Here is a 10888-nt window from a genome sequence, read left to right on the forward strand (position 1 = left end):
GTATTAAAATTGTGCTCTAAAAACCGAATCGTGTACCTGGGAGAAATACACATTTTTCCGGAAATAGCCGAACGGTAGTCGCTCGTAGTAGCAACTTCGGGATCGCTCGGGTCCATATAATACACATGTGTACACATGTATACGCATTGTAAACCCTAACCCTAACCCTAATCCTAACCCTAAACAGAAAAATAAAATAATAAAAAAAATAAAAAATAAACAGATGGGATTCGAACCAACGACCTTTCACACGTATCACCCGTGACGTACGAGCTCGGCTATTCAGCATTATTGAAAATAGAACATGACATATGCTAAATAAGGCACGAAGGGTCGTTGTCGTAACAGGTACTACAGATATGTACCCGAGGTAGTTTTAGGTTGTTTATAGTATTATGTTTATATTTTTATATGAGGTACGTTTATAGGGTTAGGGTTAGGGTTAGAGTTAGGGTTAGGGTTAGTGTTAGGGTTAGGGTACAAGTCTGGTACACTTTGTGTATACATATATGTACCTCGGGTACATATCTGTAGTACCTGTTACGATAACGACCCCTTGAGCCTAAATAAGCAAATACCCTGGTATGTAAAATGTGTATTTCTCCCTGGTGCAAAAACCCGCAAAACCTGACAACAACGTTGTTTATAGGTAATAACATTATCAGTCACTAAACCAAAATAAATATAAAAATATAGTTTTCTATACTTAGATAGAATCAGAATTGTTACAAAAATGAGATATAATTATATATACACCAATTATTTTTTACCGTGTAAAAAGACCTGTATTTGCTATATGCACGTGTACTCTTGTTTTGACGTCATTTCCTTGATTTCCGACGGACATGCCTGAAAACTGTAGGCATATGCAACGCGTATTTTGTAAATAATATATGTTTTATAGTCGGCACTTCGACGTTTTAGGAAATGAGTGACGGCTCTAACAATTGCAAATATCGCCACACATCTGCAAGTGTAAAGAAAAATGTCGCATTCACACGTAACGTGCATCAGCAGACAGATTGGCAGTGCCAGTATCCATGGACATGGTCATGGACAGTCAGAGCCACGGGTTCAGGCGACGGGCGAATGCGCTGGCTACTCGCATGTTCGTTGTTTGCTGCTGTAGTAGTCATTTTATGTTATTTTGTATACGTGCAGCAGAGCGACAGCAGGCTAAGCCGGCAGGTAGATATTCGGCTTGAGTCTCTCGCTCTGTTTAGGCAATATGATCGAGATAATGACGGATACATCAGCCTTGAGGAGTTTGAGCCCCTGGCGCATTTGCTTCGAGAAGAGAATATCACCGTAGGTTTAAATATCAGTACCTGTTACAGGGAATAGTGCCGCATCTAGCTTGTGATCGAGTGCCTTTTTTGAGAATCACCCGTACTTGAATTTTGAAACAGTGATGGAAATTTGGTCATAAATTTCCAAAGACCAGCTTGGCTTAGTGTAGCAATGTGTCTAAGACATGTGTCTATACGTATGTGGATTTCTAGAAGTGTAACTCAACTCGTTCGCGAGATATCAGAGGACGTACACTTTCCTGCCGCTCATAGCGTGACAGTGTATGCGGGGGGGGGGGGCGGTAACCGCTGTATACAATGCGCCAGTATACACACTGTGCCACAGTACAGGTGGGGCGCGGTAGGGGGTTCGGAGTCGGATGCCACCATATTGGCCGGTAGGAAAGTGTATTTACGCCTAGCGATGTGTCAACTTGCTCTTCTGTTAAAAACTAGGACGCTACACTAGTTCCTGTGATTGCTCATCCTTGTGAAGGCATTGCACGCACATAGATTAATAACATAGAGCTCCCTATTTTTTTAAAGGGACAGTAGCCTCTAGGATTTTACTGCATACAAGTTACAACTGTACTTACTGTATAACAAATCGTCTATACCCACACGTATTTGTTACCAGATACCTATATATATTATTATTGCAATGCAATTATATTTATACCTAAATGCTATTTAACCAAACGATATTCATTTTAGGGCAAATTTATCCATATTATAACTGAAACTATATGTCGTTTATATGATATTACAATCTTTTTGCTTTTAAATGAATAAATAAGAAACACCCTCGGTCTGTAGCCCTTGGCTGGAAAGTGGTTTTGCGCAACTTATCAGATCGTGCGCTTTGAGTGGCGCCACCGTCGTTGTAATCAAACTGTAGTCGTTAGTTTTAAAACATTTTTTTAAATATTTCTAATGGTGATTGAACCATGAAACTTTTTATGTAGCGTAATTATAACCTAAATTAGCTGAAAATAACCCTAGAACCTAGAGTAAACTCTCCCTTTAACTATGTTCATAGATGTATGCATGGTATCCTCTATAGAACACAATATTCATTGCTCTGATTAACATAATGCAGAGCAGTGATTGAAGACAAAGTAGTTAGTGGTAGAGATAATTTATGCACATATATCATGAACCATGAGAAAATATATGCTTGGTTGTTACAACATACAAACATCAAGTGATTCAATGATGACATGGGTGTTACACATGCTCTACCCACCTTCCACTACCCTTTTGTTAGTAGCAAGTTGAAGTGTCATAGTAGTAGTTAGGAGTACATGATTTGTGTCTCATTGCAGCACTTGATAAATTAAAGCTTACAGGTATGTTCTTTTTCAGCAAACTTACGAGTATGTTCAGGATATCTCACTGGCCGATGAAGTCCTTACAGTGCGTGCATATTTCATACCATTGCAACTATCGTCAATGACGAAGGACCTGAATAGGTCCTACTTGAATCCTGTAAGTGCCATGGTTAAATTATTATTCTTATGGTCTGCAAGCTTCTCCCTACGTTGCGCAAACGGGGAGACAATTAGAGTTGTTCGCAACGACAACAATTTTTTTTTTTTTAATGGGAATGGCTACATGAGGAACAGGCTGAGTGAGTCAGCTTTGGAGGCGCTGCTGCTACTGGAAATTGAGGGGCCACTTATATATATATATTTATGTGTCAGTGTGCGCGCAATGGCGGCGGCGTGTGTTTACAGTTGAAACGCTTTAAGTGCCTGTGGGCCACCTCGGCAAGAATTCCCATTCGACCCACTGGCAGCAAGAACAAGTCCGCACCTGCAGCTACAGTACACACGCATCTATTGACTATATTATATATATAACAATGTTATATATAGTTGTTATAGTAGTTATAGTTGTTATAGTAGCTATAGTTGTTATAGTAGTTATATATAACTATATATAATGTTGTTATATATAGTCAATAGATGCGTGTGTGTTGTAGCTGCAGGTGCGGACTTCCAGTTCTTGCTGCCAGTGATTCGACCAGGCCCCCGGACCCCCCTAGTTTTCCCTCCCCTTCCCCCTTTCCCCTTTCCCTCCCCCTCCCCCTCACCTCCCCCCTCCCCCTGTTTCAATTTCATCCTGGGGAGAACCCTGGTCTGCATTTTCCTTTTTGATATGATGTTCTAAAGCTCTGCTAACTCAATCCACACAGAAATTATTAGTTTTCTCTATGTTTATTTTTTTGGATAAAATCACAAATTTTATTTGGTTTGAGTGCTTTCCTTAGACCATACTTGCATTTATAACTAAGCTAGTCATTTAAAGTGATTATTGCGATAATTTTCCAGTGTTTTTCCCACTTTCATGATACCTACCGTTATTGCTTGAGTAACAGCAATTGTCTAGAGTAACAATAAAATGTATTAGAACTTTCGTATTCACCGACGAAAACTGCCAGTTTCGAACTAATCGTTTTTGTAAACATTCGTTTTCTGTCATCTTGAACTAACAGGAAGTATGAATTAGCTTGTGGCGCCAGCGCTTATCTGCCCTACCCACAGTGCAGGCACGGTGCAGGGACGCACTTGTTTTCAATTCATCACCGACACAAATACAAGTTTACCAATTCTGCCATTAGGCATTGTCGCGACACGATAAAATGCATTGCTGTTACGATGTGTTCATATCCAATTTTCGATGCTATAACTGCATAAAATCTTAGTATTTTTAATGTTGGTGTAATCAGTGATATTTTCGCTGTCAGGTGAGACTATATTCAGCTATTTCGTTTTTCTGAGCAAAAATCTCGCAATAGTCATTTTAAAATGATTGCTTTAATTTATTTTACTCATATAAATATTAACTAACATTAGAAAATGTGTATTTCTTTCTTAAGGGACAACTAGATCCTCTAAAAGGTCTAAAGGAGTGGAGATTTGTTACGAAACCATGGCGGAACATAGCAGCTAGATATTTCTCAATGTTCCTACCACCAGGTGACCATGTTGAGACAGGCCTAGTGTGGGATATCGTGAAATCTTCTCTATCGTCGACTAGCACTGGGCAGCTGTCCAGTAACAGATATTTTCCACTGCGAGTTCATAGCACAGAGGTAGTTATAAGATTTGTCATTGGATATGTAGCTATTTATAAGTGTCTGCATGTACGCATGAATTGTGTATCATTAAATGTCCCTACATTAACACGTTCAACGCTGCCTGGGTTAACAATTGTCAATGCACCTACCGCCCTGTGCTGAGATTTTCGCGTTTTTACCGCTTAGTCACCTATTACACAAAATGTTTTTGGCAGGTTTAACTAGCTATAAAATTATTTATAATTAGTGGCTAGTATAATATAGATATAAACTTACTCTCAGACATCAAAACAACACCGGAATCTATCACCCGTCATCTATCAAATCAAACACAACTCACGACTTTCAGACATAAAAACAACTTCACAACACACGGCGGTCAAACGCCCTTTGGCGAGGTGAACTAAAAACATTACCTCAGTCCCAAAAACTCCCAAAATAACGTTCCAAACAACAGTAATGTATTGTATAAATTATGTCATCTACTACTGGGGTACTACTAGTGACGCTAGTAGTATTGCTAAGCGTATAGCCCCTGCCATCTATAGGAGAACATAGTAAACGTTCCAAATAATTTTTTTTTTTTTATTTTTTTTGCCACGAGTATACTCGTGTTTCGCGGTCGTGCGTTTTGCAGGTTCGAACGAGTATACTCGTGTTTCGCGTTGAACGTGTTAATGCATTCATGCAGCCACACCTAGTAACCATGAAAATGTTTTTATATAAATATATCTTGTATATGGAAAAAAACACAGGCTATAATCTTTAAACAAACTCATGTGTTTATCGCCAATCAAGTATATATTGAAGTAACTAATAATATACCTTAATTCGATTTGTGAGTGTTTTTGTTTATTTCATTATTTCATACATATCCAGTCAATGCGAGATTGCATTTGTAGGTTACACTGCACCAGCTGCTGTCAATGTTTCATCCACAAGTGTTTCTCTACACACGGTTCGGCCCTCAAGGATCTACTGCCATCGTGCGAGCAGAAAATGCAGATTATTTAGATGTCGTTTTTAGGTGAGTGATTGCAGGGTTCAGTCATTGCTCTGCATCTACATCTGCAATTTCCTCTGTGATCTGAGAATAAGGGCTTGTGTATGGGAGTTGTCACTTGATACAATTTTTTCAGGATCATACTTGATTCTTTGCCTGCTGATTAATGTTTAAGTCGATGCCTGAATGATTTAATTATAACTATTCTTGCAGAGTTGAATATTTGGCTGTGATGGCAGAATTCATTTTTTACTTGATCCAATGGATTTAGTGCACATACATGGATAATGCACGACTCTGCTTGCAGGATTCAAATTTCACTCTATGCTTCATGCATCTCTTGCAGGATTCATGCAGAGTTTCAGCTAAATGCCCCGCCCTACTACCCATTGTGGTTCACCCCCGCCCAGTTCTCTGGTCGCATTGTCCTGCGACGAGACTCTTCTGGCGTGATATTATTCTATCTGCAGGTGCCCTCTGACAGAAAGCTGAATGTCGGTAAGCATCTCTTTACAAAGTGAATATTGTCTGTCATTGCAGGTGATCCATTTCATGACATGTGTACTACATTTTGATGTAATAACATCGTTTGATGTGGCAGCCATGCCTAGTGATATATACGTAGCAATGCTTTGTTTTATTCACTTTCAAGAAGTGACCGAAATGCCCTAGCTAGTAAAGGGCAAACCTGTGCAGGTTATAAAATACTGCAGTTTCACGGCAAAAACTACCAAAATTCAATTTCAATTAGAAAGATTTATCTTGCCACATATTTACACAGTTTTATTAAACTTTGGCACAAGAAAATAACTACCCTAAGTTGGTTTCCTTCTTGTTTTTTTTTCTAATTAGACATGGAGTGGCTCAACGGCCAGAACGAATCCGAAAACGCCGAAGTGGACATTGGTTACATGCCACAGATGGAGCTTCAGTCGACCGCACCCTCTGTGCCTGGGAGCATGAACATTGGAAGCCAGGTCATTGACAAGCGCTTTGTAGAGGTGGCGCCAGCAGAGCAGTCAATTCAACTCAGTGATATTCAATGGCAGAGAGAAATGTCTGAAGAACAAGCCCGGAGAATTTTGGAGAAAAAAATGTACCATTTTAAAAAGGTAAAAAGTCAATGATAGAGAAATACTGTCGCAGTTAAATCTGTGTTAATCAGGCATGAGACATTTCCGTCGTTCAGCGGATTTCAGGCCATTTTAGAACTCCAGAGATCATTTCTGAGATCAGTGTAAATTCGAGGGGGGTGGGGTGTAAGAATACCTTCGTGGTCTCTGACGATCGCGTACATGTGAACACACTGTGACTCGGTAACTATCCGGAGCGCTTCTACTCGTATCATTGTCTTAAGGATACTCTCCACGTTGTGCACGGGTATTGCTCTAGTAAAGATTAAACGTTTATTGGCGAATGAATCGAATCAATCACTTGTTTTATTTATAGAGGAGATATATCTCTATGCTCAAGCCAAAAAATTTCATGAAATTTCCAGCACCTAATTATGTTACCATACAAATTTTGAATTTTTATGTAAAAATGGTATTTTGGATATTTCTCAACTACCAGAAAGAGTGAGAATACAAAATTTTTGCCACATGTTAAGCACAATATGGACCAAAATAGTGCGTCAGGATTTTTCTTTAATTTTCATATTTACCGAGAAAACTCGAAAAAACTGCTTAAAAATCAAGTTGTGTTAAAATAGAAAATTTTAGCGAATAAAGAGGCATAACTAATAAAGTACGGCACTTAATAACAATCCCTGACGCACTTCTTTACCACAATATGTTACCATTAAAACGAGTGTAAAATTAGATTAATCCGAGTTGTAATCACAGAGAAATATCCATTTATACATCGGCTACTATGTCAGAAATCGAAACGGAGAAATGAGGGTTTTGTGCAAAATGGGTGAACGTATGTGATATATCTATTGTTAGTACTTACTGCAACATTTCCATGACTAACTGACACCACTAAATTGGTAAAATGTTCCATGCACCTTGAGAAATTCTGAGAAATTCTGAGGTTACCATCGCAGAACGCGCGAACTCTGCTCATCCTGACATCACAAAGCTAATATGTCAACAAACGCCAGCGGTGTACTGCACTACAGTAAGGTGTGTTGCGAGGTGTTAGAACTATTTTGGGTGTGGGATACTTGTTGGATCACTAGCAGATGTACATTAATGTACATGAATACATGTAATGACAGCTGTAGCAGGGTTGACACTGAATGATACTGGCTTAGTTAATATTGTGGTTGTATCATGTCTCTGACGTCATAATGACGTCAGCCGCTGCTTACTACACATGTACGCGGGCAAGCAAAAACGCTCTGACAGTTCACATGTACCGTTATATGGCGAAATGAGCATGTACACAGATGGCACATAGTGTTAGCCATCGAATAAAGTTGAAAACGAAAAATCGATGAAATTTAATGCACAACGTGGAGAGTATCCGTATGCTTGCTAACATAATGATAAAAGCAGGGTACGGCCAAACTTTAGTTGGCATTCAAGAAACGTTCGTGGGATGTTTGAACGCACAGGTTAGCACAGGTTCCTGAATCCAGTAGCAGCTTTGGCATACCAAAAATCGATAAGAAGTGGGTGGAGCTTACTTTTGGCCAGTGGTAGCGAACCTTACATTGCGTTGGCCAGGGTTTATTTACGTGCACGTGTCGTGCAGCACGCTCACTCTTCACGTACGCTAGGTTGTGGAGTAATTCTCACATCCCCGCGCATTTCACGTTTGGATGTAAACAATAAAATAATATTATGAAGATTTAGGTAATATATCATGTTGAATTATACAGTAAATAATAATAATTGTCTCAAGTTAAAACACACATAAGTCACTGTAGCTGCAAAGCACTTACTAGTCATGCAAACAGCGGTACAGCCTCGTCGCTCCACTCAGGTTTAACCGTGTCATATTGTTTTTAACGTTTGGAAAAACTATATACATTTTATACAGGGTGTAGCTAAATAAAAGCTTCCCTACGTAAGAGCTTGTATGTCTACAAAATACATTTACTTCGGACACACTCAACACAGACGGAATTCCCCAGTTCCCATCAAAATATTTCAGTAGGTAAATTTTACATAATTTTTTCCTTTTCCACCAAAAAGTGTTGCTAGTTGTGGGCTATTGGAGTACCCTGAAATGGCTCTAGATTGCATCTCAGAGTTTATAATTTTCAAAAACAGACCCCCATAGAAGTCCCCCCTCCTCCTTTTCAGCATTTGTCTGTCTCATGCCTGGTTAATGGATGCCTCTTTAGAATAGACACCTGTCTATAAATGAGACTTGGCATTTCCATTTAGTGGCAATTATACAAGGAAACAACCTCTATAGAACAAACACCTACAGGTCTATGAAGTGCACTTCTAAAGTTTCCTTTTAAAATAATCCTTATATACAGGTTTGACTTTGGATTCAGTTAGTTGCTCATAGTGATGGCCTAATGCAAACTACTGAATAATTGATCGAAAGAAATGTGTTTAAGTAAGAGAATCTATGACATTGATCTACTGATTATCATCAATCATTAATTGGTTGATTCAAATCATTGATTGTAGACCTGTTGATCAATGAAAAAATTTTGACTAATTTTCAATATGACAATACCAGCATCCAGCTTTTTTTGTCTATGTTAATAAATAAACAGCTCTGAAAACCATGTTTGGGCCTAAATTGCTTTTTATAGAAACACGTTCATTGAAAACTGGGCTGTGCTATACCATCCTGCATTATTGGGATACCTATATCACTATTATGTCATATCGTTGTCCTTGGTTGTCACTGACAACAGGTGCCGTACCACCCGCTATCTGAGGCACTGAAGCGAGCTGAAGCAGAGAGGAAGCTGGTACACAGCATCGTGCTGTGGGGTGCCCTGGATGACCAGTCTTGCTGAGGGTCAGGGCGGGCCCTGCGAGATGGAGCACTCGCGAGTCCGCCCGTTATCTCTCTCCTGCAATCCTACTATGTCTCCTCCTGGTCTCTCGTGGCAGACCTCAAGGTATTGCTTGCATTACTGTTCTGCTCCCTGTATGTATGATAAATTCTTATAACACTTGCACCTGCACATGTGGTCCTCTAGATTCTGCTTCAGAATATTTGCATCTCTACATGTGAGCCTTCATTCCGTATGTACAAAGTTGTATATCTTGTCTCTGTTATGTTACATTGCAAGAAGTGGGCCACTTCTATAACATTAGATAGTGAGGCTGAGCAGAATAAGAGATTTGTCCATGCGCATTTGTCAAATACGCTTATTCATTACTAATTTTACTGCTTTCATAATCATCCGTACATGTGTAATTTTCTAGCAGATGTTGGCTGGAGAAGATTCTGACCTATCCAGTGTGGCTTCTCAGCTGCTTGAGGTCTACAGCTTCCCTGTTCAATCTATCTTACTACTGCCGAATGGAACAGTATTGCATCATGTCAATGCTAACGAGCTCATGGATGTCAGTGATGAAGAGTACACACTACTGAATGGGTATGACAACATTCTAGCTTCTAGTTATCACACAAAATATCGCATTGGTTACCGTCTCTTACTAGGGCCATCCAAGTAACTTGCCTGGACCCCGTCACACACTATAGACGGTTTGCATCGCCCACCACAGAGATCAGCAACATATTCGATCACTGGTTTTAGTTAGTATCGAACATGGCAGATATTGTGGAGTGATTTTTAAATTACTGCTGATCACTGTGATTGCGACAAAAATAATCCAATGTGTCGGTAGCTTTATTAATCCGAATTTCATGCTAAATGTGATATGGCATAGCATTGAGAATGTGGTTAATGTAGTCCCTCATGTCTCATAGTAATATAGATGAAACAAAATGAATATTATTATACTCCCCGCCAACGAAGTTAGGGGGGGTATACTGGAATCACGCTGTCTGTCTCTCTGTCTGTCTGTCTGTCCGACACCAGCCTTGAGCGCAGATCTCGAAAAGTAATGGACCGATTTCAACCATATTTGGTACACATCAGTACCAAGGTAGTTGTCGACCTGCGATGAATTTTTTGGGTCTGACATTTTCAGAAAGATTTATGGCTGTTTCCTGTAAATAAACCCATTTGGTTTATGTATGACATGCTGACGCCATCTAGTGGATTATTTCATGCGTAACTGCCCAGCCACTACCCGCGCGTACAATCAAATGCCCTGGCAGCAGCGTTAATTCGTGCCAGCTGTTTGCCAAAATCGCCCCCCCCCCTTCAGATAAGCACTCATAAATAACGGCCCCACATGGTTATAATCCATCTCACTCTCTCTCCCTCCCCCCTCCCTCCCTCCCTCCTTCCTCTGTGTGTGTGTGTGTGTGTGTGCGTGCGTGCGTGCGTGCGTGCGTGCGTGAATGTGTGTGTCTGTGCGTGCGTGCGTGTGTGCATGTGTGTGTCTGTGCGTGCATGTGTATGTGCTCCCGTTCTGCGATGTAACCTCGTAATTTCTCAGAAATTTCTCGAAGGTGGCAATT

The 10888-nt window shown here is 40.0% G+C and overlaps 1 protein-coding gene across 3 annotated transcripts in view; it reads left to right on the plus strand.

Annotated features, from left to right (window-relative positions):
- The first annotated feature begins 827 nt into the window (after positions 1–827).
- The window catches only part of LOC106817512 (selenoprotein N-like), a 21777-nt gene continuing 11716 nt past the window's right edge, over positions 828–10888 (plus strand). Inside the window, exons 1-8 of one of the 3 annotated variants that reach the window (XM_014822180.1) lie at positions 828–1308; positions 2655–2777; positions 4171–4386; positions 5274–5398; positions 5721–5872; positions 6227–6486; positions 9201–9410; positions 9721–9893. In XM_014822180.1, the coding sequence (XP_014677666.1) occupies positions 928–1308; positions 2655–2777; positions 4171–4386; positions 5274–5398; positions 5721–5872; positions 6227–6486; positions 9201–9410; positions 9721–9893 (1640 nt within the window). In that variant the 5' untranslated portion in view covers positions 828–927. The remainder of the gene's footprint in view (positions 1309–2654; positions 2778–4170; positions 4387–5273; positions 5399–5720; positions 5873–6226; positions 6487–9200; positions 9411–9720; positions 9894–10888) is intronic. The other 2 variants (XM_014822181.1, XM_014822182.1) reach the window with 2 other exon arrangements.

Source organism: Priapulus caudatus, unplaced genomic scaffold (genome assembly GCF_000485595.1).
Source record: "Priapulus caudatus unplaced genomic scaffold, Priapulus_caudatus-5.0.1 Scaffold1750, whole genome shotgun sequence".
Taxonomy (NCBI): Eukaryota; Metazoa; Priapulida; class Priapulimorpha; order Priapulimorphida; family Priapulidae; genus Priapulus; species Priapulus caudatus.